General features: G+C 43.5%; 1 protein-coding gene across 5 annotated transcripts in view; it reads left to right on the plus strand.

The window, feature by feature from the left end:
* zanl (zonadhesin, like) overlaps window positions 1–25,606 on the plus strand; it is a 34,911-nt gene extending 9,305 nt beyond the window's left edge. For 2 of the 5 annotated variants that reach the window (XM_035634574.2, XM_035634580.2), the window contains exons 15-52: window positions 122–250; window positions 1,583–1,721; window positions 2,122–2,263; window positions 3,059–3,255; window positions 3,514–3,652; window positions 3,788–3,904; window positions 4,115–4,239; window positions 4,738–4,883; window positions 5,590–5,733; window positions 6,847–6,954; window positions 8,143–8,312; window positions 8,680–8,882; window positions 9,975–10,119; window positions 10,627–10,874; window positions 11,326–11,503; window positions 11,686–11,794; window positions 13,157–13,251; window positions 13,619–13,795; window positions 15,024–15,232; window positions 15,393–15,537; window positions 15,718–15,815; window positions 15,934–16,080; window positions 16,180–16,338; window positions 16,518–16,645; window positions 17,409–17,680; window positions 17,760–17,968; window positions 18,659–18,803; window positions 18,935–19,182; window positions 19,264–19,393; window positions 19,499–19,700; window positions 20,177–20,338; window positions 20,467–20,597; window positions 21,102–21,304; window positions 21,449–21,584; window positions 22,128–22,265; window positions 22,416–22,506; window positions 25,115–25,155; window positions 25,254–25,606. In XM_035634574.2, the coding sequence (XP_035490467.2) occupies window positions 122–250; window positions 1,583–1,721; window positions 2,122–2,263; window positions 3,059–3,255; window positions 3,514–3,652; window positions 3,788–3,904; window positions 4,115–4,239; window positions 4,738–4,883; window positions 5,590–5,733; window positions 6,847–6,954; window positions 8,143–8,312; window positions 8,680–8,882; window positions 9,975–10,119; window positions 10,627–10,874; window positions 11,326–11,503; window positions 11,686–11,794; window positions 13,157–13,251; window positions 13,619–13,795; window positions 15,024–15,232; window positions 15,393–15,537; window positions 15,718–15,815; window positions 15,934–16,080; window positions 16,180–16,338; window positions 16,518–16,645; window positions 17,409–17,680; window positions 17,760–17,968; window positions 18,659–18,803; window positions 18,935–19,182; window positions 19,264–19,393; window positions 19,499–19,700; window positions 20,177–20,338; window positions 20,467–20,597; window positions 21,102–21,304; window positions 21,449–21,584; window positions 22,128–22,265; window positions 22,416–22,506; window positions 25,115–25,155; window positions 25,254–25,312 (5,764 nt within the window). In that variant the 3' untranslated portion in view covers window positions 25,313–25,606. Of the gene's footprint in view, window positions 1–121; window positions 251–1,582; window positions 1,722–2,121; window positions 2,264–3,058; window positions 3,256–3,513; window positions 3,653–3,787; window positions 3,905–4,114; window positions 4,240–4,737; window positions 4,884–5,589; window positions 5,734–6,846; window positions 6,955–8,142; window positions 8,313–8,679; window positions 8,883–9,974; window positions 10,120–10,626; window positions 10,875–11,325; window positions 11,504–11,685; window positions 11,795–13,156; window positions 13,252–13,618; window positions 13,796–15,023; window positions 15,233–15,392; window positions 15,538–15,717; window positions 15,816–15,933; window positions 16,081–16,179; window positions 16,339–16,517; window positions 16,646–17,408; window positions 17,681–17,759; window positions 17,969–18,658; window positions 18,804–18,934; window positions 19,183–19,263; window positions 19,394–19,498; window positions 19,701–20,176; window positions 20,339–20,466; window positions 20,598–21,101; window positions 21,305–21,448; window positions 21,585–22,127; window positions 22,266–22,415; window positions 22,507–24,903; window positions 24,990–25,114; window positions 25,156–25,253 lie in introns of all 5 variants that reach the window. The other 3 variants (XR_004793897.2, XR_004793896.2, XM_035634598.2) reach the window with 3 other exon arrangements.
* The last annotated feature ends 2,286 nt before the right edge of the window (window positions 25,607–27,892 follow it).

Consider the following 27,892-nt stretch of genomic DNA (forward strand, 5'->3'; position numbering starts at 1 on the left):
ATATCAGTGTTTGGTTGGTATGAGAACATGCCAAAAACTCTTATAGTTGTCAAGATGCAGCTCTAACTGAATTGTTGCCCCTCACAAATCACTAGCTCGCTGATTTTCCTATAATCCGCAGCTATCAGAGCAAGCTGTGTGGACTGTGTGGAGATTATGATGGAGATATCAAAGATGACTACCGTAAGCCAGATGGCTCATTGACCAACAATGTCAATGACTTTGGACACAGCTGGAACACGGACCCAGAGTGAGTATTGTAGGGATACAAGCGTACATTAACATTTTTACTAGTGTTGAAGGACCCAGTTTTAATCCTGTGAGCCTGAGTTAACTGTTCATTTAGCTCTTGTAATAAAATCACATGAATGGTGAAATAGTTTTCTGACCATAAAGACAAAAGAAAAAACAAAAACGGAAATTGAATCTCACAGAAATCTATTATAGTGACACACCAAACAACAATGATGAAGATTTTCCCCTTTTGAAAGCTGTTCTTCCAAGACTTGGTTATGAGATAGAATAATCCAAAACATTAGTAAGATTTGAATCTTACTAATTCAAATTATATTGGAACAAATAATGATAATTCAAATAGTCACCTGTCTGCAAAGACACAAAACTGTCCGCAGCAGTAGGAGTAAACAGGTCAGAGTGAGAGGTCCTGTTTTCAGTGTAAAATCTTCAAAATTTTCTACCAGTCGACAACAAAGCGTCTGATTGGTACAAATTTGTAACAAGGCCTCTGATTGGTCAAAGTGGATATAAGATGGACAGCTAGAAGCACGCTAACCACCACAGTTGCCTTTTACGTCTTTAAAAACGGGATAAAAATGATCATTAAAGTCATTCAATGTTGGATTTATCATCATGGACACGTTGTACAAAGTCTACGAAAAGACACTGGAGTTCCAGGCGGCACTACAGATCTTCTGAAAGGGCCTTGAACGTCGCTAGTTTTAGCATTGCGTCACAACAAACCAACGTAAGTTGCTGGCATCAACGGATCAAATGTCATGAGAACTTTTATAACATGACGAGCTCAGAGGCTTAAATTAATCAGAACGTGACCAGAAAAGAAGAAAAATCGCTCACAATCAAAAAGAACCTTGTATAAAAGCCCTGCAATAAATCCTCCTGTTCTGTCAGACAGGTGTTGATGTTATTCTTATTGTTGGTGTTTTTCTCGACTGTGTTGTACCCATACACTTCAAATAGATAGACCACAACCATATGTGCTAGCTTGATCACCATATTCAGATTGTCATTGCAGTGTTGGATGTGGAGTTAATAGCTCTGCGTTATGTGTACTAAATAGCAGAAATAATTTCATGTGTTGCCCTCTATGTTGATGTGATTTATTACCTTGGCCTGGCATCTGGGCCTGGCTTGAATTAGGTGAAGTGACCTCATTGGTCTGATGCTGATTATTACACGATGAAGACAAACATCATAACTGTTCTGCATAAAAGGTCCTTGGTGGGGGTGGGGGTGTGGGGGGGGCATTGATTCACTGACCAGGCGTCATATGTGCTTGACAAACATACGCAGAGCTTCTCTAACAGACTGTGTGCATCGACAGGTGTAATAAGAAACCCAACACGACCGTCCCTGAGTGTGACGAAGAAGAGCAGGAGCTGTACGAGAGCTCAGGATACTGTGGCATCCTGCTGGACAAAAATGGCCCCTTTGCTGAGTGCCACCCCAAAGTCAACCCCAATGTAAGTACACACACATTTACACATTTACACACACATATATACAGTGCACACACCAGGCAGCCCTTTGTGGACTAAAACAACCATCCAGTTTCCTTTTATTCCATTCTCGGAGATAACTGACTAACAGCAGATTTGATGACCTGCAGCAAAACTCTTCATTACTGACCAGCCACAAATGGCACATCCTGGATAAATTAATAGTGAACATGTGGACAATGCGTCTTGGTAGGTGGTCCATGTAAAGCCTGATTGAAAAAAATGGTGAGCTTTGACTGAACCCCCTGCTCCAGAAAAGCTGAAAAGAAGCCAAATGAAGACACATTTGAGAAAATGAGTCTTAAAAAGGATTAAAATTTGGAAACAGAACTAACTCAACACTCTACTACACGCGTCTCTTCAGAATTACTTCAGGGACTGTCTCTTTGACCTGTGTGAGCTGGATGGAGCCAAGCCCATTCTGTGCGAAGCCATTGAAGCCTACGTCAATGAATGCCAGGACCGTCAAGTCAACATTGGTCCCTGGAGGAATGAAACCTTCTGCCGTGAGTGCTGGGTGAATTGAAAGGAATAAGAAATGACATGATCTATCTATCTATCTATCCATCTATCTGTGACAAATCTCAACTCTGACAATGGAATCTGGATGGATCTTATGCTGATTAATTAAATAAAATGTGCTCTGATTGATATCATTTATATGATAATATAAAACACCCACTGCAGTCCTTACTTACATTACAAGTCTGAGGCTCATTTCCATTGTCATCCTCTACAATAACATGTAGTACACCACAAGATAAAGACAGCAGGCTAAGACAATCCACCAACAGATAAATAGCAAATATGTATTAGAGATGTCAACATTATCATTATTTCTTGGTCATAGTAGTTACATCACACTAATACAATAGCAGTGACAAAATATTTCTTAGCAACATCTAAATGTAAAAAGGTTCTTTTGTTTACACCTTCAATGGATTTCACTCTTTAAAATGTGCAGGATCAATATGTGAAATATAACCCTATTTTTGAGGTGTTGTGATTATAACGTCTACCAGCAGATGGCAGCATTATGACAATGATGTGAACTATAGAGCTCTAGTTAATGTGTTACAGTAAGACTTGAGTTTCCTGGACAGAAGCTGAACTCAGTGATTCGTCTTTGTGAGCCTGATTTCTATTTTGGAACCAAAAAGGAATGTGATAATATCTAATTGTAAAGAATTCTTAAGACAAAATTCTTCAATAGAAATGATTTTAGTGCCATCCGGGGACACGTCTATGTAGTACAATGCCTCTCGCCTCTCACTGACTTCAGCCTTCCATCCTCCCTCTAGCCCTGAGTTGCACCCCCAACAGCCACTACGAGCCCTGTGCAGACCCCTGTCCGGAGACGTGCTCTGGGAAACCTCCCTCCTGTGGTGGGCCCTGCTCTGAGGCCTGTGTGTGTGACCCCGGCTACGTCCTGAGTGCCGGCAAGTGTGTCAGAAAAACTTCATGTGGCTGCAAATACAACAACGGCCAGTATTATGAGGTACACAGGGAGTGTGTGTGTGTGTGTGTGTGTGTGTGTGTGTGTGTTTAAAAAGAGATTAAAAAAGAATATATATATATTTATCATTCAAGACAACATTTAATTTAAGCTTGCTCCTGCTAACACGCTTCACTCGTGTGTTTGTGTGTATGTGTGTGTGTGTGTGTGTGTGTGTGTGCGTGTGTGTGCGTGTGCGTGTGTGTGTGTGTGTGTCTGTGTGTGCGTGTGTGTGTGTGTGTGTGTGTGTGTGTTTCTCAGCCTGGAGAGGAGTTTTTTGTGGAGGACTGTAAGCTGAAGTGTAGGTGTGATGTTCCCTTTGTTACCTGTGTGGCCTCGGAGTGCCCCCCAATGCATGAGTGTAAACTCCAGGCTGGGGAGTTGGGCTGCTATCCCACTGGTAAGTTTACGCCCACTGTACTTCTAACCAGGTGGGAACTGAACTGGATCTGAACCCGACAGTGTTACCTAAAAGCTGAGGTTGTGTCATAGTCTGACGTTCTGTTTTTCTTTTTTTCTGCCCCCCCTCTGTCAGGCTCTCAGGACTGTGTGGTCTCTGGAGATCCTCACTATAACACGTTCGACAAGAAGTTCTACAGCTTCATGGGAACATGCACCTACACACTGGCCAGAACCTGCAAGAACAACACAGGTAGGAATGGTCGCTACGCCTGAGCAGCTTTTCAGCCCTTTTTTTTGCCGCCAGTCACGCAAACTCACCCAGGCTTCACCAAAGTCCCACGCTTACATGAGGAAAATCATAACGCCTCCGTCTGTGATTGTTTCCAAATGTATGTCAAATTTGAATGCTGGATTTCTGAGGCTAATATGATTTTTTTTTTATGGTGTGCTCGCTGTGCAGGTCCCTGGTTCTCAGTGGAGGCGAAGAATGAGGAGAGAGGAGTGTCAGGTGTGTCGTACCTGAGGAAACTCTACGTGACTGTGAATGGAATCACTGTGACACTGGTGAAGGCCAGGAGGACGCTGGTCAGTATGGACAATATTTACACCAGTACACAGTGCATACACACACACACACACACACACACACACACACACACACACACACACACACACACACACTCTCTCTCTATATATATCAATCCCAATCCTCTGCTTAAGTGAAATTACAATTTAAAGCCTGTCTCTTGTTGTCGTCCCTTTTCTTATTTAATATTCTCCTCGTTCTTTGACATTTATCTCTTTAGTCTCTCTATACCATAATCCCAGAAATCTAAATCCGTCCACTTTCATCCTACATATCCTTTTCTGTTTCTTCTCAGTGTCACTGTTTTCTCAGTTTATCCTACAAAGGGAGCCCGAGATCTGAATCCTCGTGTGCTGTGTGTTATTTGTTTCATCCACGTGTGTTATGATGTGTGATGGGTTGAATTTTAAAAAGCTGAAGGGAAACAAACATTAATTGTATCCACAGCTTCTGTTAAACTTAGTTTTGATATCATCCTTCCTTTTCCTCTCGGGCAGGTGAATGGACTGCGGGTGGCCCTCCCTAACTCCCCCTCTCCTCTCATGACTATCAGCCTGGCTGGTCAGTACATCACCCTACAGACGACCTTTGGCCTCCAGGTGCGTTGGGATGGAAACCATTATGCCAAGATCTCCGTGCCCAGGTTGGTATAGACGCTTGTTGATCAATCGGGGGGGGGGTAACACCATGTCAGATGTTCAAGCAACCAGGTGACGATTGTATTAATCAAAGTAAAACAGGAAATTAACTATGGGAACGAAGGAACTAAGGAGGATACATGTAATTAATCTACTAAAAAGCGTCTTAGACTTAAAAAATGGACACTGAAAGTGTATTCAGACTGGACATTTTTCGACCAGCTGGAATCTTTGATTCCACCGTCTTTGCAGTCCAGTCAGGTTGAAACATTTCGACCTCCGTGCAGAGTGAATACACATCCATTAGTGTCACTGGATCGGCCAAACTCAACTCAACAGAAGAGAATAATTTGAACTGGTTTCTTCTTCTGTTAATCATAGTTTCATCTCAGTTGAGACTGACACAACTGAAGAGGTATATATATTTCATAAAAACCCGCTGAAGAAAATCAGATTATGCAACATCTGTGCAAGACATACAAATCTGCTGTTTTTAGCAAATCCTCCCAACATTCCTAATACCTTGGGTTGTATACCACATATTCTCTTTAATATGCCCTGACTGATCACAGATGAAGAGACGTCCATGTTCTTCCTATTTGTTTCTAGAAATCTATTTAAGTGCCAAAAACGTATTTGTCCCTGTAATTCTTCTTAAGAGATTCCTCTTCATCTCTTAATCCCCTGCTCTCTGCGTCTTCGGCCCCTCAGCTCCTACTACGACCAGATGTGTGGCCTCTGCGGCGACTACGATGGGAACCCGGACAATGACTTCACCAAACCAGATGGCTCTCTGGTCGCAAATGTCAACGACTTCGGGAACAGCTGGCAGACCAAAGAGGATGAGGATGATTCGTGAGTTAGCACACACATCCATCTTTCTGCTGTAATCTGAGAATTTATGGGATTCCGTTGAAACCTCCGTGGAGATGCAGGCATGTGACAAAGCTCAACATGACAAGGCTCATGAATGGACTCTGAATCTGTCCAGGCATTACTTAGTTATCAGTTTGGGGATGACAATAAAACCTTTCATGTTAGTTAAGCAATGTGGCCAATGCATTGGTTTATACTTCATTTTGAACACAAAAATATGTATTGTTAGAAAAAGAAATTACATTTTGTAGCAAAGTCGTTACTGTATATTATGAAAAGGCTATTTTAAGAGAACACCTATCTATTACAGTCACAAAGAGCACTTTGCAGGTTCTAACTTCTTTGTGCTCAACAGAGGGAAGGAGTCACTCGATGCAGCTGGTTGTATTCCGTTTACAGGAACCAGACCAATCATCACGTTCCATGATCCAAATGACTGCATTAAGACATTCAGAATATGTCTGCTCAATGATGAAAAATTGACTTACTACTAGTGTCAAGCTCGTGAAAAGATAATAGCACTTTCTCAGCTTCAGTTGATCCAGGTTGTGTGGCATGTCAGTAGTTATGGCCAATTTCCTGCTAAGCCCTGCCCTTGGCAAAATTTTGTGATTGCCTGTTTCATGTTTTTGAGCCGTGCTAGTTGACCATCATTCTCTGAACATCTTTTCGGACCATGTTTTGGACCGTTTGAATTTTTCCCGACCTATAGGCCATGTTTATGACCAGATCTTTTGATCAGGTTTTCTGTTTTTTGAAAAAAAAAGACTGAAGTGTCGTGGCCCTTGGGGAGCGCATGAAGGTCATTTCCAGTTTTTGGGCTAAGTTTCATGTTTCTAGCTCATTCCAGCTCATGGCAATTTGAGCTGGGTCGGAAGAGGAGAATTATTAATAAACCAGCACAAACGCAGATGGGTTTTAATTATTGTCTGTGCTAAAAAATGTCCCATTACTGGCACAAATGTAATGTGACAGATGTCGTCTATTGCCTCCCACAAACTGTCTTTACTGTCTGTGTCATAATTCTTGAGGATGGGCTGTCGATTCAGGAAAAAAAAAAAAAGATGACCCTGTTGTGTTTGTATGGATCAGGTGTGTCCCAGGCACCAAGCCTGACCCAGACTGTGACCCCAAACTACAGGCTGAGGTGGAGAAACCAGACAAATGTGGCAAAATTAAAGACCCTGCCGGACCCTTCAGGTGAGAAAATGCCTAATTATTGACCTGCTATGATGTAAACCTGTTGTACCACGGGGCATTCGACTGTGAAGGGCGATCTGCACTAAAAACATCAGAATGTGGGGGGGAAAAAAACTATGGAAAATGGATTCTTTCTTCAAATTCACAATTCAACTTTCTGTGGTTCCACTGATGACACATGCACTATAAATAAATGGAGGTATATCTGTCATCTTCGCGAAGACCCGCTCATCCATAAATCTTCACAGTTGACTCGGAAACACACCCATCATATTTAAAGTTGAGAAAATCGGGACAGAGAGACTTCTCCATTTACTAGTTAATTAATATAGAAACAAATGTTTAATAAAAAAATATTGCATACATATTGCAGACATTAAATTAGTAAAATTTGAATTTGTCTTAAAAGCCTTTACATACATGTTGATTTTTTTTTAAGTATGAGTTCTTACTGTAATGTCCTGTATTAAAACCTGAAATCAATGGCGTCACATACACTTCCGATTTCATATCTTCATGGTAAACCCATCTGTAAAGTTTTAAGATCACCATTCTTTTAAAGTTAATTTACGTATCTTTTCACGTAACTTTCAGTAAAATATTTCATAATTATATATTTTTTTTCCTGAATTAACCTTTAGCTTTTCACCTTTAACCGATATCAGATGGGAAAAAAACAACTCCCTGACAATGTGCAGTTCTCAATTATCCTCTTCTGTCACACAGATTGTGATATCTTTACACAGATTAACTGACTCACTATCTCATTTCATATTACAATTAGAGCTTTTTCTCGGTACATCACGAGAATAGCATTGGACTCTGAACCGCAGTAAAGAATATACACACACACACACACACACACACACACACACACACAGCAGCTGTAGCAGCACTCTCTCTGTATCAATCTTAATCCCCTGCGTCAGTGCAAGCTCATCCCTTGTTGTCGTAATTTTTATTAAACATTATCCTCGTTCTTTGACTTTGACCTGTTAACTTTGAATCTTATGAGTAGCAGATTCATCCACATGTGGTGCTATGATGAATGTGTTGAGTGTATTCATGTATTCAAGTATTCATGGTCCAGACCCCTTTACAAATAATCGGATGGTACCAGTTAAAGCTCTTTCTGTCCTTTCTCCTGAGTTTTTGACAGTGTTGAACCATCTGCTCCCTTTGTCCCAGGGAGTGTATTCGAGTGGTGGATCCCACTCCGTTCTTCCAGAGCTGTGTGTATGACATGTGTCAGTTCAATGGCCAGCAGCATGTGCTGTGTGACCAGCTCCAGGCCTACACTGATGCCTGCCAGAACGCCGGAGCCAAAGTCCACCCGTGGAGGACTCCAGACTTCTGCCGTAAGTCTTCAGCTCCAACATCCTGAACTAACACAGTGAATTATGTTCCTGCCAGTGGGTGTTGAATATCCAATGTCCACGACCAAAATAAACCTTATGCAAAGAAATCATAGCCTCATGGAATTGTTGCCATACAAATTCATTGAAAATAGTCAAATTTCATGACCTTAGGAAATTTACAGTGATGACTGACACACACACACACACACACACACACGATGCTGAGAGTCAGTAAGCTGTGTTATAACTTCCTGGCACATGTGGGTTCTCGAGCCCTGTGACCGAACGCTCATCTTTTCTTACTCGTCCTCATTCTTCTGACCCTCCTTGTATCCATCCCTGTCGCTACCCTTACCCCTCCATGCAGCCCTGGACTGTCCCCCCAACAGCTCCTACTCTCTGTGCGTGAGCTCGTGTCCCGAGACGTGCCTGGGAGTGGTCGGACCACCGGGCTGCGACAAAGTGTGTGTGGAGGGTTGCGAGTGTAACCCGGGCTTCATCCTCAGCAATGACAAGTGCGTGGCACTGAAGGACTGCGGCTGCGTGGACACCAGCGGAACCTATCACCCTGTAAGTGGGAACAACCCATCATGAGGCAAATCCATACAAACCTGAAGAATTGTATATAAGTGAAGAATTGCATTTATAGCCTTTTTCATCACCAGACTGTAATTCTGTATTTTTTTTTCTGCATTTATCTATTTATTAACTATCACAAGCACCATTATACATAGCTCTGCTCTGTCATACCGTGCATCCCTTTCACTCAGCCATCGGGGGCAATGTGGGCTTCTGTATCTATATAACATATCTCCGACATTTGAACCATGTTACAGTGTCTCCTTGTACATTCCAAGCATTCATTTACAACTACCACGCATAGTTTGATATAAAATTTTAAAAAAAATGGTTGGTCAACACAAACAAATTCTCCTTTTGAGTGAGGTTACAGTTTCTTAGCTTCCAGCTTGTTCTCCAAAAAACATCTGTCCTCTGTCAGAACGCGATCTTGTCAGAGCTGAGAGTGTTTACCTCATCCTAGGGCATTTGACCTTTAAATTCATCCACTTAAGCTGCATGTTTCCAGCTGCAGTGATGATGACATTGTCCCTTTTTCATCATAGTGAGTGCTCACTGGCTAGTTTTATACTTCAATAAAAAAAAAATTGTGTCCATTTTTCTTGGAAAGAATAACATGCGCCGTCTCGTAAGGCTCTAGATGGTTGAACGTTCCCCACCCTCTGCCCCAGTGACTCTGCCACCATTAACAAATGTAGCACTTCATTTATTTGTTATCACAGAGCGCAATCCAGTCAGTGATCGTGTTTCCACTACAGAACAAAAACTTGTAGAAACTTAATCTCTTCGAGACTGGGTTGGATGTAAGCACTTTGTGATGGAGCAGCAGAAAATACAAATAATATATGTGCAGATACGGATTATTTACAAGAATTCTCCATGTTGGTGGTTCGAAATATGAGCTACAATGAAGCTGCACAAAAAAATATCACACAGGTCAGTGCATGTATGTCAAGAGACTAATAGAAGCCATTTTTTTCTGATCAGACCTAAAGGGCCGTGAATGCATCAGACCTGAACAGACCTGACGTGATGTAGTGGGGGGTCTTGACGTATGATGTGCACTGTGTGTGTGTTTGTTAGGTGGGGGACGACTGGCTCTTGGAGGGTTGTGAGCAGAAGTGTGAATGTCAAAGTGGAGGTTCCATCCAGTGTCACAACAGCAGCTGTAAACCAACCACTGAGAGCTGCCAGCTGCAAGACGGAGAATATAAATGCCGCCCTCTAGGTATGTCACACACACACACACACACACACACACACACACACACACACACACACACACACACACACACACACACACACACACACACAGACACACACATACACACACACACACACAGGTATTTGAGACAACCATTATTCAAAGATTATCCTCAGGGAGACTATTTTTACGGAGTGGGTGGGACATTGTAAATCATTGTTTTGATGGATTTCTTTCTTTATGAAATGTGTTTGAACTAACGTGTTCACAGAAGAGTTTTTTATAATTTTTGTTCAATATTTAGATTGATGCCGATAGTCCTGAAAAGTGCCGTATTTCACACGGTGCCCCATGACATTTTAAATATGCACTTGTTCCATTACTTCACATTCATTTAGCTGAAGCTTTTGTCCAAAGCGACGTACAATAGCTGCACTTACAACAATGAAGATCTTGTTTTCTTGTCTTGATAACTATTCCATCTTCAGGCCTCAAATTATGCCTCAACATATTCTCACCTCTCTTATTCAGGAAGTGGTATCTGCTCAGTATCTGGTGATCCTCACTATATCACCTTTGACAAATTCACCCACCATTACATGGGAGCCTGCTCCTACACCTTGACCAAGCCCTGCAACGCTTCCTCCGACATGCCGTACTTCAGTGTGGACACCCAGAATGAGCACAGGGGAAGCAATAGGCGGGTCTCCTACGTCAGGGCTGTGGTGATCAACGTGAGCGGTGTGACTGTCATCCTCGGCAAGGGCCGTACCGTCCAGGTATGTTACTCTCTCTGAATCGATTAGTCAGAAAATTAATCAGCAGCCACTCTGATGATCAATTAATGACCTCCACCGAAGAGATTATATTTTTACCTCTGTATATTATTCCCTGGGAAATCCATCTAATCTCGCAATGTTAAAGAAAGTGCTGAAAAAATTTGTCCGGATTTGCACCATAATGTAATTGGTTCTTTCTTGGCCCATGTCTCATTCCTCCACCAAGATACATGGAAACCTGTTTGGTAGTTTTTTGCATAAACCTGCAAACAAACAGAGAGAGAGCAGTTGTGTAACCAAGCACTGTCAGACAGTTTTTTTCGAATGACATTAATAATAGTGATACTTGCTCTGATTTGAGTGATTTAATATTGTTTTTAACAATAACTGCAGCAATTATGCAAATATCATCAATAAGTCATCACGGTGATGTTCTCTCTGTGTTCTCCAGGTCAATGGGACAGTGGTTGTCCCACCTGTCAGCTCCATCAGTGGAGTTCAAATCTTTTTGAGTGGAAAGTTTGTCGTCCTGGAGACGGACTTCGGTCTGAGGGTGCGTTTTGATGGCAGCCACCATGCTGACGTCACCGTGCCGAGCTCCTTCAATGGCCTGCTCTGCGGCATGTGTGGTAAGCAAGTTGTTAGTTGTGTCCATTTAAACAATAACTGAGTCTAGTCAAAACCTCCAATCTATTTCCCTGTGTGTAGCAGCTCTCCAAGCCAAAACACCTAGGTCCAACCAAAATTCGGTCCCAGATTGATCCGGGTCTCTAGGTCTGTTGTGAGTCTCTGTACTTGTTGCCTTTGGCAGGAAATTTCAACGGGAAACCGGGAGATGACAACTTGAAACCAGACAATACGCCAGCCGCCAACACCAATGAGTTGGGAGACAGCTGGCAAGTTCCTGACCAGCGGCCTGAGTGAGTCACGTCACATTAATGCATCAATACGGAGGTGCACGCTCCAGCATCATTCACTCGCTGGTGAACAGTGCCTCCATTTTAGCCCAGAGAGAGAACCAGGCCCTCATCTGTGAGGCCGGAGATACACGTCCACATAGACAACCAGATGCATCGTGAGCGTAACTGTCACATAGTTGTTATGTGCTAATTGTGAACATAGCATGTTGCTGGAGTGTTGCACGAGAGGGCAAACAGCAGAACTTGAGTGGTCGATAAGACTAGGAAAAGGGTTACATAATGTCAGTACAGTCCATTTAACTCAGACGGTATAGAGCTCCTGGATTTGACTCCAGGAGGTCAGCCTGTGAACATGGCAGAAAAAGGGATGTGCCCTTAAATCAACAAAGTTGTGACAATGTCGAGTACAGTATGTTCCACCTTCACTTCCCCCTACCGTTCATGTGCATATTGCATCTTGTTGACGCATATCACATATATATCTGAGGACGTGCACAAGCGACGCACCAAACGGATGCATGAGGCAGCCATGATGCGTATGCGTAGTTAAAAACCAAGTATATCTGTGGCTCATATTATAGACACACACAGGGAGACACTCACACGTTACAGTGCCAAGCTCAGGTATTTGAGACAAACATAAGTCATTGATTTTACTCAGGAACCCAGAATACCGCCAGAGGCCAAACTAATAGGTTGTAGTTTTAAAGCTCATCACTGTTTACAACTGACGTTCCACACTAAAACTGAGATTCCAGGTGACAATGACACAGTCATCCACATTTGCTTTCTGGTTGGTCGTTATGACTCAACTTCGAACGGTGAATGCAAAGACCCTTTTGTTTTGGACCATTTTAAATTCTTGCTATTCGTTTTAACCCCGCTGATGAGACCACAACTAATGTGGCACCTTTCGTTTTAGGCTGTACTAGAGACCCAGTAACACAAGTCAGATTGACTCAGCCGCGCTAAAAAAAGCCTTTTGGACCAGGAGAGTCAGCCAGGCTGCCTTGAAGACGTAGCACTGCTCGGAGGATGTATTATAACCTCTTGTCTTAAAGCGCATACATATAGTGCATAACAACGGTTGAAGCTCTTGGCAAGAAACCAACTCTTCTCGGAAGAGACCACATTCAGCTGCAGAGAAACTGTAACTGCACTGAGGACAAGGTCATAGTCAGTCTCCTCTCTGAATGAGACATTACAGGAAGAACATCTCACACATAAGGTTCTTCGTGAATGGTGCCAACGTTTGGAAAGTCCCCTTAGGGCGTTATAACTATCTCAGCAGTGATTCAGCAATTTCATTAGATTCTACCATTATCACTTAATAATTCTGTTTTCATGAATCCTCTTCTCAAGCTGCACCAATGGTGGAGAACAGGAAGACTGTGATAAAGAGGTGGAGGAGGAGGCCAAGAAGCCCACCAGCTGCGGCATGATCACCGATCCCAATGGTATCACACGCACACACACACACAAACACACTCACACACACACACACACACACACACACACACACACTCGCTTTGGAAATGGTATGACAAAGTGATTAATAAAACACATCAGTGAATATCATGAAGAAATAATGATACTGGTTTTATATTTGATAGGATATGAATAGGACAGATGCCAAACGTAAAGTTGTAGTCACATATTTTAGAAATCAAACATCAAAAAGGTTGACGTTGTTCCCTTAATACTGCTACTAATACTAATAACAGAGTAACTGGATACCATGCTGTTAATGATGGTTGATCCGATGTTTGCCTGGCATTCACCTCCCTGTACATCTATTTTTGTTTTTGTCAATCTCAACCTCAGGTATCTTTAAACGTTGCCACGCCGTTGTGCCCCCCAACCCGTACTTTGGAAACTGTGTGTACGACATGTGTGCCACTGGAGGTCAGACCGTGGCCCTGTGCCAGGCCGTAGAGAGCTATGCTGACATGTGTGCTGCTGCAGGAGTCCCCATCGCATGGAGAAACAACACCTTCTGTCGTAAGTCTGTGCGCGTGCATGTGTATGTGTGTGTGTGTGTGTGTGCGTTAGCACTGTACACGACCAGACACAACGGACAACTGGACTGCACAGAGGGTTCAAACAGGTTCCTATTCAAAATGATTACATTTTGTGTTTACACTGAGACTGCTAATGATCGACCCCGTGTGTTCTCTCTGTCTGTAAGACAGGACCATCAGCTTTCAGATGTCTGGTCTCATGACAACAGAAGCAGGCCGCTTATCAAGTTAATCTGATTAGTGATTATTGGCACCAAGCAGGACTTCAGTGTGATTGTTCTCTCTCTGCCAAAACCTTTTTAATTGCAGAACACAGACAAAGACAACACATTTTCTAGTCTGAAGTTGTCAGCGAGAACTGCTCCTTGCAAGAGACAAAATACTTTAGTTACTCAAAAATGTGTTAACAATGTTCAAACTCTTTAAGCCAATAAACTTGTTTTTCGTGGCCTGGCACCGCTTGTAAAAACTATATTTAAACAATTTTTTTTGTACATTTCTTACTTTTCTGGCAGTGTGTGTGTCCTAGAATCCTGTTTAAAAATGAAATTCTTGCCAAAACTATCAATTTAACTATATATATTACTCTGCGTCATTGAAAAATTATCCAGAAATGTGATTTATGAACTGCCGGCACCAGTTTACCAGCTGTTCTCCAGCTGTGGTGACTCGTGACTGTCAGTGACAGATCAAGTGACTCACTCTCGCTTGCACAAGCAGCATATTGTGGTGCGATGTCCCTGCCCCCCGCCCCCCTCCGAAAAAGGCCCAAATCGCATTCTTTATGTTGGATTGAAAAGTCGCAGCATACTTGTAATGTTGTCTTCAGTTTTTATGGATGTCATTTTCGCTGTAAATATGCGAGGAGCCACCTCCCAAAAGTTATCATTCTGATCAGGACCAGTCCCTAATTCTGACAAAAGAGCGATAAATTATTGAGAAAACCAGTCCGGACAAAATGTGGGAGTTGCCGAAACAATAACATGAACGATAATCCATACAAGCCCTCGACCAATTTCTTAAGCCAAGTGTTTGAAAAAGAGTGTTTTAGTCAAAAATTATTAAAACAGAAATAGTGTTTTTTAATAGCACTAAGTATAAATACACATCCATCACATTGTTTAGAGACTAATGAAAGCTATAATGCTGTGCACTTTTACACAATTTCCTGCAAAACTCCCTTTTTTCTAATGTTATCCTCCCTCTAGCTCTGAAGTGCCCCCCGGGCAGTCAGTACACCCCCTGTGGACCCGCCTGTCCCCAGCCCAGCTGTCAGGACCCCGCGGGCCCCGGTGGCTCCTGCAACCAGCCCTGTGTGGAGGGATGCATCTGTAAGTCGGGCCTGGTCCTCAGCGGAGACAAATGTGTCCCACTCAGTGAGTGTGGATGTATGGATGAAGACGGAAAGTACAGGCCGGTAAGTGTTTCTTGCGTGGAACGCTCAGCAGGAATTATTTTCTTCTTCTTGAGTTTTGTTGCAAGAAAATATTTTATTTGCATTGTGTGTGTGTGTGTGTGTGTGTGTGTGTGTGTGTGTGTGTGTGTGTGTGTGTGTGTGTGTGTGTGTGTGTGTATAGACGGGAGACACCTGGTTCTCAGAGATGGACTGCTCGGAGCGCTGTCAGTGTCATGGCAACCACAACATCACGTGCGAGCCGTGGCAGTGCAGCCCTGCACAGGAGTGCAAGGTGGTGGAGGGAGTTCTGGACTGTCACTCTACAGGTAAACACACCGGATGACGAAGAAGATACACTACACCTGAGCGGGTGTCAGCATTTCAAGAATAATCTCATCATTTTCCATTACAACCAGACTGGATATTAATCTTGGTTTATTTTCATCTGTGTTTGTAGTTTGGTTTATCATTTCTACTTAAGCCAATCGCTAATGTACATTCCCCAGGTAGAGGAGTGTGTCACGTGGCCGGAGATCCTCACTACTACACCTTCGACGGCGTGATGCACACATTCATGGGCACCTGCACTTATACATTAGTGGAGGTAGGAGACGAATTTGTGCTTCAGATTTTCCTTTTCAGCATGACACAGACACAGGCCTTTTGCCTTATTCTCAAACAATGAGATATGTTGTCTAAAATCCTGTTTCTGAATACTCCAGGTGTGTAACACCACTAAGGTCAATCCCTTTAAGATAGTGGCTAAAAATGAGGAGCGTGGCCAGCCAGAGGCCTCTTATGTTCGCTCTGTCAAAGTCTACCTGCCCGACGAAAGTGTGGTTGAACTGCAGAAGAGCCGCAGAGTTCTGGTAAAGGAGATTTTTCTCAAGTTTAATGGATGACAGGTCATAACTGAGTAGAACCTAGTGAAGTGATCAGAAATGTTATCTCTCTCTCTCTTGTCTTAGCTAAATGGACGACGGGTGCGAACCCCAGTGTCCACTGACATTGCCAAGGTGATAACAAGTGGCTCCTACAGTCTGCTGGACACCAACTTTGGTCTGCAGGTGAAGTTTGATGGAGTCCACCACCTGGAGATCACAGTTCCTGGACAATACTTCAACAAGGTACGGCGACGTCAGATCAGCTTCACGGTCCCTCCACCGGATTCCTCAGTGTCAAGTCAGACACAAGAGGAATACTAGATTAGAATTGTAGTGGCCTTGATATTTTTTTTTTACTGGATTATGAATATAATATAATATATTACAAGGTCCACTCTTATTCCAACCTCCGTCCTCTCCAGCTTTGTGGCATGTGTGGGAACTACAACCACAATTCGACTGATGACAACCTGATGCCCAACAAGAAACCAGCCAAGGATGCGATTGAACTGGGCAACAGCTGGAAATCCGATGGCGACAGCGACCCTGGGTCAGTGGATTACAACATTACAACCATAACACGTGGTTTACCGTGATTATTATGGTCTGAGGGCTTCGTTCATAATACTCAGTATTGAGATCCTCTGATGGTACTCTGTTTCCTTACTACATAAAAAAAGGAACCAGGGCTGCTCATGATAAAAATTTTTTTTAAAGATTGTGTGGGTTACAGAATATGTGAATATGTGGGTTTAACAAAAAAACAATATTAAAAGATGCAAACGCAGCCTACAGTTAGTCAGCTCCCTGTGGCAAATTCCTACATCCTACGTCTTCGACACCTTGCAGATAATCTGAGAGAAGTAAGCTGCTGGGTAAATGCGATCGCCATTGATAAACTGCTCATGGTTGGTTCACGTGAGCTCATTATTTTTAATTTACACCATCTGAGAGTTAACTGTCTACCAACCTGGTAAATCATTTTGTTTTCTTTTACTTCCGCCTGTAGTCGTTTAGTGTCTGAGCTTCGTGACTTCCACACAAGACACTGTCAACACTGCCAACCCCTCACACAGGCTCGGGGCCTGTGCCTGGTCTATCTGGAAATCCAATCATGGTTATGAGGTTATGTGATAATTAAGTGGGGACCAAAGATGGAACACTGCAGAACTTCAATAAATCCGACAGAATATTAGAAATCGTGCTGATCTTATCCTGTGACATTTGGAACAGACACACCAGCTACGTCTCTCAGCAGTCAGTCGTCCCACAGGCCTGAACTGACCGCTCATTCCAAACCTTCTCCTCTCCAGCTGTCAGCCGGACACTCGTCCAGACGTCCACCCCAACTGCACTGCAGAGGAGGAGAAGGGCTACGAAGCCCAGTGCGCGGGGGTCATCCTGTCCGACCGCTTCAGGCCCTGCCACTCCCTGCTGCCCCCCGAAGCCTTTCTGGGCAACTGTGTCTACGACATGTGCGAGTACAACGGAATGCAGGCGACGCTCTGTGACAACGTGGAGGCGTACGCTCAGGCCTGTCAGAGCGCTGGGGTCACCATCAGCTGGAGGAACAACACCTTCTGTCGTGAGTTACAATAATCCACTAAACAAATAAAGATTCTAGTTTTACTCTTCTATTGCTGAATTCTCTTCCCTCCCTGCAGCCCTGCCCTGCCCACCCGACAGCTCCTACTCAGACTGTACCGACCCCTGTCCCCCAACCTGCTCCGACCTCTTCCCCAGCTCCTGCCACCTCCCTTCGACCACCTGTGTGGAGGGCTGCAAGTGTGACCCTGGATATGTGCTCAGCGACAACAAGTGTGTCCCTCTGCGTAAATGTGGCTGTCTGGACTCGGACGGAGAGTACCATGACGTGAGTGAAGCTGCCTTGCTGATAGGTCCAAACAGGAACATCCTCAATCACAAACTCATGCGGGTCACGACAGTAGACGCATTCAAAGTTTTAGAATTTTGTTAGTTTGCAGATCGTAGCAGAGAAGCAGACCAAAGGTAGGTACCAGTGGTTTCTAGCTTGGGGTCAGGACCCATTGAGGTGTCCACAAATATGTCTGAAAGTTCATAAAACAATTACGGCATTAGGAAAGAAAATAAAAGATTACACTTTTTGTTATTCCAGGTGCATAATCTTCATTATTTTCCAGACTTTTTCCACAAGTGAACATTAAAATGATGTGCTAATTTTAGGGGAAATGCTAATTTATTGGAAAGAAAAGTTCATTTATTGTTTGAAACTTTATTTTCCATATATGTTAAATGATGGTACTGTAGACAAAGTTCTACTGACCTCCTCAGTCCCAACTCTTATAGTTCTTTCTTTCTTCTTTCTTCTTCCTTGACAGTTATTATAGACAATTGAAATAAAGTCAACAGAGAATCTGACACAGAAATGAGGGTTTAATTTTCCAGACTTTTGTCTAATTCATGTATGCTCCTGTTACACTTAAACTAAGTTACACTATGTCACGACTCATCATTATATCCAAAATGATTTAAAGGCCATGACCCAGAGTAGCCTGAATGTTGTGTGTATGTGTGTCTGCAGGTGGGAGACTCGTGGCTGACAGATAAATGTGCTGACTCATGCATCTGTAACCTTGGCGGCAACATCACCTGTAAGGGCCACAGCTGTAATTCCAACTCGGTGTGTGCCCTGGACAAAGATGGTGACCTGTACTGCAAACCCTCGAGTGAGTTCAGGGCTGTGTCATATTACAGCAGGTTGTAACTGGCGGGCAGTGTGGAGTTGAACATGCTGCGACAGATCACATGCTTGTACTGTTTCGATATATTCTTTTAATCCTTAACTTGTTCCCTGTAGAATTCAACAAGTGCAGCGTCTCTGGAGATCCTCACTACCGAACATTTGATGGCTTCACCCATCACTTCCAGGGCCCGTACACCTATGTCCTGACTCAGGGGAACAATCTCGACTCCTCCCTGTCGCCCCTGGTGGTGAGGGGGAAGAACGTCAGACGTGGAGGCAACAGGAGGGTGTCGTTCCTGGATCAGATGTACATTGATGTTTACGGTGTCAACGTTCGATTCCTGCAGAAGAAGGCCGTCCTGGTCAGTAGTTTCTCTGATTAAACGTCATTTAAGTTTTTTGCTGTTTCTTGTCGGACAAATGAGATACTGTGTCTGCCGCAGGTGAACGGGGAGCGCGTCGCACCTCCCCTCAGTCCAGTTGATGGTTTGACCATCACGATGAACTCCAGACAGGTGCAGCTCACCACTGTCTTTGGTCTCACTGTACGTTTCGATGGCAACACTCGCGGAGGTAAAAGAAGAAGCGACCTCTGCCCTCACCAACCAAGCCCTTTTTTGGGGGGATTGTTTGTGAATCCATTCATTTCCTTCTTTCTCCTCTGTGTTTGTTTATCAGAGATCATACTGCCAAGCACCTACAAGAACTCTGTCAGAGGGTTGTGTGGAAACTACGATGGCTTAAGCAGGAATGAGTACATGAAGCCCGATGGGACGGTGGTCCGGAACCTGAACTCGTTTGGAGAAAGCTGGAGGGTCAGTGACCGACAGGCTGACGGACCGAGGATCTACAGCCTTCCTCACACAGTCCATGTCCAAAGGTAGGACCACAGCTACAAGGACAACATTCACACATTTTGACATTGGTTCAAAGTTAGGCTACACAACGTATAATGTCACTAGCACATACAGCAGAGCGTAGCTATCAGCGGATCTGAGATTTGTCGAAAAGTCAGCTTGCCTCCCTTCAACTTTAAAAAAAAAAATTAGGTTAGAGAATTCTACCTGACAACAGCAATGACCTTAGTTCTGATTGGCTATTTTTTGGCAAAGCCATTTCATCCTCCCCTCGGTGGTCGGTTGGTTTGATGCCAACGACACCCGGCGATAACCTGAACAAAATTGCACTATATTTATTGTCCCATCCTTCTGACAAGTTTTGTACAGTTTCAGTAGTCCTGCTGGTGTAGTCCTGCTGACAATCAAACAAACCAACCAACTGAGGTGAAACCTTGACCTGCAGATTCATCAAACCTCTGCTTCCTCTTGTCCTTCCATCTTGTCCACGTGTCTCCAGGCGAGAAGTGGACACCGATCCAGACTCAGGGTTTGAGACGTCCGACTGCTCTGAGACTCAGCTCAGTGATTACAAGAGCGCGGATCAGTGTGGAGCGCTGTCTGATTCCATGGGACCTTTTGCCACCTGCCATGCCACCCTGTCACCCAGCTCCTACCAGGAGTGAGTCGTCTATACACAGCTGTGTTCTTTACAGCGCTGCTCTCCCTCCCCAGCAAGTCGTCCCCTGTATTCACTGTGCTCCTGTGTGTGTGTGTGTGTGTGTGTGTGTGTGTGTGTGTTTCCCTCAGCGACTGTGTGTTTGACCTGTGTGCGGAGAGCGGCAGCGCAGCACTGCGTTGTGCCAGCTATGAAGCGTACGCTGCAGCGTGTCAGGAAGCTGGAGTCAAGCTGGGATCCTGGAGGCAGAAGCTGGGCTGTGGTAGGACGTTGAACGTAACACAAGTCACAGTGCATTTCATATTGGTCAGCACGAGAAGCATGCTGGGAAGAGTGGTGGTGTTTCCATCGAATCGTGATTCCTGTCATTGTTGCTCCTGACTGTTTTGAATCGTTTCTGTACTGTATGATAATCAACTGGCAGACTGCAGGTTGAGTAAAGGTACATTTTAACAGTCAAAGCAGTTAATCAGGGTAATTGTGAGAAAAATATTAGTGTTACTTTGATCATTTGCTGCAAATGTGTGCGAGATCTGCGAGATATGAAGTGATCGGCTAATACATAGTCAAGTAACGAAGAGATAAATGTTGCCTTAATCACATGATATCCTGTAAAGTCACACACATTCCCCCATCATTGTTCGTGGCTTTGAAAACTACAGCTAGCTCTTTAAACTCGAAGCTTTGTAAAAGTGCAAATGCTCAGCCAGTATTCATGTTAGACTGTGTCTTGGCTTCTCTCTCTGTCTCTCTGTCTCTCTCCCAGTCCTCTCCTGTGGCGCCAACAGCACCTACTCCTCCTGCATGTCACCGTGCCCAGCCTCCTGCGCCGACCTGGCGGCCCCCTCCGAGTGCGACACCACTTCCTGTGTGGAGGGCTGCCAGTGTGCCAGGGGCTTCGTCATGAGCGAGGGGATCTGTGTGCCGTACCCGGAGTGCGGCTGCACCTTCCTCAACAGATACTACCCTGTGAGAAGCCCTATCAAACAGTTACAGCAGTGTGTGTGTGTGTGTGTGTGTGTGTGTGTGTGTGCACGTGCGTGTGCTCGGCGTGCGTCTGTGTGTTTGTGTGTGATATGAGATGATCTCATGCCGTCTCCTTCCCCCTTGCAGCTGAAGGAGACATTTGTGACTGAGGACTGTTCTCAGTCCTGTGAATGCAGCAACACCGGAGCCGTGTGCCAACCCAAGACCTGCCAGGAAAGTTACGTGTGCACAGTGTATGACTTCAAACGTGACTGCTACAAAGGTGCGTGTGTGTGTGTGTTTGTGTGTGCTTCTATAGGAAGCGTTCAGTGAAACCTCACGGCTCCTTTTTAACTACCATGTGATTCTCCTCACAACACCAATGATTCAAAACAGCTGTCATCTCTTAGATGTCACAAAATAATAAAACGTGCACAGCAAATGTCCTGTGATTTATAATATAATGCCACATGTTTACATAAAAATCAAACATTTCATTTTCATTTGAACAAGAGCACTCAGAGGAACGCAGACATCGGCCAAGGTTGAGGTTTCCTCACCGACTATATCTGTTCACCTTCCCAAAATGTAGTCACCTGTCGCCATGGCAGAGGCCTATCTCTGATAACATTGTCATTGTCATATCGTTCTGAATAATCCTGCTCACAAGCAAACCAATCACTCAAACTCCCTGGTAATGTGATCAGCTCCTTCTTGCACCTCCATCTAGTGTCTCACCCTCACGGTCTGATGTCGTCAGACCGACAAGAGAATGAGCGCGAGAGAAACGAACGAAAACAAAGTGATGAGTTGTTTTGTGTTGCAGCGAGTCCCTGCCTCTCTTACCCCTGTCTGAACGGAGGAGCGTGTACGGCGGGCAGCAACAGCACGTACAGCTGCGAGTGTGCAGATGGCTTCCAGGGCCCGAACTGTGAGACGGAGAAAACACAGGGGGAAGGACTGGGTACGGCCGGCCACACCTGCTCACACACCTGCTCACACTGCATGAACAATGTGGACCTTTTTAACAAAAGTCTTGTAGTCTTGAAATTTCGGTCTTTGGCCGATAGAAAAGGTCAAAGTTTGTTTCGTAACAGAAACCTTGTCGTTACAGAAACTGGGTGGATAGTCCTGATCGTGGTTCTGGTCACCATCACCATCATCACTGTGATCATCGTTGTGTGTGTTTGCATGCGCCAAGCCAGGTGAGTTTCAACTGCGAACGTTACTGTAATGGTCACTGTCACTACACACTCTCAACTCTGTCCACTGCTGCAGGACATCTTTGTTTCCTCATCTTGAAAAACCTGTTTAGGCTTGTCATTTGTGTGAACTCACAATCTCTTTGTGTTACTAAAGACAACTAAGTGTATAAGTTAGCTTGTGCTGATGTAAGGAATTGGGGGTGAGGGAGACAAACCCTGTTTCGGGTAGGGGTTAGGGTAGATAAGATGATGGGAATTCCCCCCCATCAGTCTCGGCCTATAGCAGCATAACTAAGAGATGGTTCCATAAACACCTGAGCTATAAGCTTTATTGAAGAGGAAGGTTTTACGTCTAACCTTAAATGTAGAGAGGGCGTCTGCCTCCCTGGTTCCAGAGGAGAGGAGCCTGGTGGCTGAAGGCTCTGCCTCCCGCTCTACTTTTACAGACTCTGGGAACCACAAGTAGTCCCGAGTGTACAGAGCGAAGTGATCTATTAGGATAATATGGAACTATGAGCTCTGTAAGATATGATGGAGCCTGATTTGTTAAGGGCTTTGTAGGTGAGGAGCAGGTTTTTTTAATTCAATTCTGAATTTTACAGGAAGCTAATGGGGAGATGCTTATTCTAGTTCCTGTCAGAACTCGGCCTGCAGCATTTTGGATCAACTGGAGGCTTTTCACAGACTTATTGGGGCATCTTAGCAGTAGTCCAGTCTAGAAGTGACAAATGCATGGGCTAGTTTTTCAGCATCCTTTTGAGATAAGATGTTTCTAATGTTCTTGATATTGCGTGGGTGAAAAAAGGCTGTCATAGAGACGTGTTTTATGTCAAAGGACATGTCCTGGTCAAAGATAAGTCCAAGGTTCCTCACAGTAGAGCAGGGGGCAAAAATGAATGCCATCCAAGGTAACTATATGCTCAGATAATGTTTCTCTGATATGTTTAGGGCCGAGGACAATGACCTCGGTTTTGTCTGAGTTAGAACTAAGAAATGATAAGTCATCCAGGATTTTATGTCCTTAAGACATTCCTGAAGTTTGTCTAGCTGATTAGTTTCATCTGGCTTTGTATATAAATACAGCTGGGTATCATCTGCATAACAATGGAAATGTATGTGGTGTTTTCTTATATAACGGAACCATATATAAAGTGAAAAGTATCGGACCCCGCACAGAACCTTGTGGAACTCCATGGCAAACTTTTGTATGAGTGGAAGATTTGTTGTTAACGTTAACAAACCTTGCAAAAGGTTTCTGATAAGTAAGACTTAAACCAGTGCTGTTCCTTTAATCCCAATAATGTGTCCGAGTCTCTGGAACAGAATATTGTGATCAATGGTGTTAAAATGCAGCACTAAGATCTAATGGGACGAGAATAGAAACATGTCCACTGTCTGAGGCCATGAGAAGGTCGTTGGTAACCTTCAGCAGTGCTGTTTCTGATCTGTATGATGTTTGCTAAACCCTGACTGAAAGTCTTCAAGCAAACTATTCCTGTGTCGCATAAAAGGTTAGCAACAGATTTTTGAAGGATTTTAGAGATGATGGGGAGGTTTGATATGGGTCTATAGTTTGCTAAGATTCGTTGATCTAGAGTCTGCTTTTTAAGTAGATGTTTAACTACTCCCACATTAAAGGCCTTTGGTACGTAGACTGTTAATAGAGATAAATTGATCTGATTTAATATGGAACCGTTGATTAAAGGTAATAATGGCTTGGATGAAGTGACCAGTAGAGTCAGCTCAGTCAGATATGTAAGGGAAAAGCAGTCTAAATATAGGCGATACTGTTGTTTCTGAGGTTACTGTACGGGACAGTTTGTCTGTGCTATTAGTGCGAAGAAGCTGAAGAATTCTTTCTCTAGTGGTCATCATTTTATTAGTAAAGAAGCACATGAAATCATTGCTACTAAGATTTGGAGGAATAAAGCGTTTACTCTCCCTCTCAGTCTGGCTACAGTGCTGAAGTGGAACTGGGATTGTTTTTTTATTTTCTTCTATTAGTGAAGAATAATATGTGGTTCTAGCATTTCAAATTGATTTCTTGTATGTCATTTTTTCCGGGCCACGTGAAAATCGTGTAGATCAGTGGAAAACCACTTCCTGGCGATGTTGTCAAATGATGAGGAATAATGTTCCTCATCAATATGAATTGATGTCATAAAGAACTCACAATGACGTCAGAAAATTATGTCATTCACATTTTTTTCCCCAGGTATCTTAACTGTTCATCTTATAGGATTATAGACACGACCTAAAGCTTAATTTATGATCATGTGGTAGGGATGATGACATCATGACCTCGTTAGAAGTTTAAAAAATGACATCATGCAGTTAATTTAGTAACGTTTGCAATCAATTAGATTAGACACAACTCTTCAATTCTTTTCTTTCCAGGTCAAAGATTTACGTAATTGAGAAGCAGCACCTTTACCTGAGATCAAACTGAATCAGCGATGGGGAGAGGCGGGTTTGATTTCTCTGTACTCATTCTACCTTAACTATTCGTGTGTGTGTGTGTGTGTGTGTGTGTGTGTGTCTTCTCTGCTCTTAACTGCTTCTTGTACTTCTTCTTTGACTCTCTCACCTTTGTTCTCTCCGTCCACAGGAAAAAGAAGTGCGAGGATAAAAAACTCGACATGAAGTCAAGTAAGAAGGATCTGTTATTAACAAATTGACTAAATACATTTGGTCCTGAATGTCATTTGTTTGTGCAGCTCTCATATTTATCCTTTTCCCCCCTGCAGGTGTCCAATATAGCATGCATACAAATGACCAGGGAAACGACAAAGTGACCAGCATTTGATGACAAACTGATCAACCTGTTGACACCTGCTGCACCAAGGCCAACATGAAACCGTCTCCTCTGAGGCCCGTTTGGTGGAATTCCCAGAGAAAAATAAAAGTTTGCAAAAACATAAAGGATGTATTTTTGTCTGAATAACATATAGATATCCTTCATGTAACCTTTATTTTTCATAACTTGTGCTTTTGAAGATGTGTATATGTTTAATTATCGGAAGAGTGTGCACCGTGTTGATGTAATGTGATTTTGGAGTATTTAAGTATTTTGGAATGAAAATGTGTGGGGGAAAAGAAACTGTGTGTTTGTCTTTGTTAAAGAACACACCAACAACACATCTTCCGATCAGTTCTTTATTTTTACACATCACACGGTTTTGGCACCGACGTCGCTGAACCCCTGACTTTTCATTCAGCAGGCAAACATTTAGATTTTCTGGTATTAGATACATGAATGGACGAGCAGAAGGAATGAGCTTTTCAGACAAACAGAATCAGGACATGACGCCCCCCCCCCCGCCAGCACCCATCGAAAAAAATGCAATGAGTTATGCAAGGTGGTAATCTTTCTCTGTGATAATAAAACACACACAACAAACTTGCATAGCTAAATTAAATGGAAGAAAAAAAAAACCTTTCTAAAAGCATAATGGTGTCATTTTAATAACAGGAAAGAAATACTAAAAGGCACGACCCAGATCTCTACCGTACAATGAAAATGGCTTTGAGATAATGCGTGTTGTGTTCTGGTGCTATTCAAATAAAATTGAACCGAAGTTGCACTAATACATTAGTATAATACTTCACTTTTGACATGTACTAATGTAGTTTAAAGATTTTTTTTTTTTTTTGACTTGAGGCTGAAAATCCAGATGAATATCAAAGAAAGATATTATCTGGCGATAAAACTGGACACCCCTCGATCCTTTCACACTGGAAAATGGTTGAACACAACCCGAAAAGGAGGTTGGGCACCAAAGAATGAAATCAGAAGGCACATTCGGATTGTCCTATTCTCTTTCAAAACTTCAAATGACTGCAACTCTGTGTGCAGAAGCAGCGTGAGGGGGCTTCGCGTGAGGGGCCTTCGCGCGTTGCTGCGCGAACGCCGGATCGGTCCAAGGTTCCCCAACGGCTGGCTTGAAAATAAATGTTCTGTTACACACAAAAAAAGGGATGTGGACATAACATTAAGTAAACATTCAAATCTAAGTAGCAGGATAAGCACAATGACATTTGCAGAGAACAATGATGCTCCCCAGAGGATGAACCCCAGCCACTTTTCTCCGACGCATACTGTTTTTCCAGATTCTTCAGGGGGAATCATATGAGCATAACGTTTACATTCAGCCCCATTTCTGGTAAACTCTGGGATGCAGTTACGGTAAATCTCGAGCATGTGTGTGTGTGTGTGTGTGATTCTTTCCAGATGCGTGAGGAATCCGCGCAGTTCACATCTGTGCACGAGCTGCGCGGCGGAGAGCGCCGGTGAACCAGTGGGATCCACATGAGCACGTTCTCCTGGAATGGAGAGTAAATCACAGTCGGTGAAACTGGAGCTGCAGCACCGTAGTGCTGGCCGTTCACCCGACGAGGCAGCCGCTGCTGTCACATCAAATGTCCCCCGACGAAAACGCTTTATTAACACGAGGTCAGGGTTTCACCTTTCACCCTTTCTCTTCTTTGTCTTTTCCAGCACTCACAGTTTCCCAAAGGAACAGTCAGAGGAAGCGTCCTGAGATGTGCTGTAAGCGTCCACACATATTTCATTACTGCTGTTTGTGAGACATGAAACACATTTTCCATCAGGAAAATACAGTTCCACGAAAAAGGTGGGAGTTGTTCCCAGTCGCTCTTTGTGCAACAAACCCCTGGCCGTAGGCCGCCAGGTACACTAACCTGCTAAACGGGGGCTGCTGGCCTCTCTGAAAGAGCCTCACGGCAGTGTGTTTATTGATATATTTATTTTGCGTATCAATTTTGGACTAATCAGGTGTTTTCCCTCTGGCAGCAAGGGGCCAATGATGCTGCTAAAATGTATTCAGTCCTTCTTAATTTGGGGCACACTTGGTGCTATGTTTTTACAAGTGAGATATTAAAGTATGTTTCCGTGTACAACGCTAATCATTAAGTGTGCAAACATAAATGTATTGATGCAATATAATTGAATTCTAAATGTGAAACTTGGCCAAAAGGGAATTTCCGAATGTCTCTCACCATGGCGTCAGAAAAAGTTTGTGCATGTCAATACTTTAAAAAAAAATTGTCTATTTCTCCTTGCACTTTGTATGAATTGCTAAAGTTACTAATATTTTTTATGTTCTAATCACTGATGTTTGCACTTGTTGTACATTTGGGAGATTCCGGCGACGCGCGACGTACTGTAGCACCCTTCGTGATATTTGACTGGTGTCTTTTGAATGACCATCACCATGGCACACTGGCACACAACAAAAGACTTGTTTGTCACTGTGTGATGGACTGAATGAGTGACACATTTTAATAAAGCACAACGAATTACAGATTGTATTTTCCCTCATCACTCTTTATGTGAACATGTGAGGATTTCACATTTTTCTCTGGA

Source organism: Scophthalmus maximus, chromosome 1 (assembly GCF_022379125.1).
Source record: "Scophthalmus maximus strain ysfricsl-2021 chromosome 1, ASM2237912v1, whole genome shotgun sequence".
NCBI classification, from domain to species: domain Eukaryota; kingdom Metazoa; phylum Chordata; class Actinopteri; order Pleuronectiformes; family Scophthalmidae; genus Scophthalmus; species Scophthalmus maximus.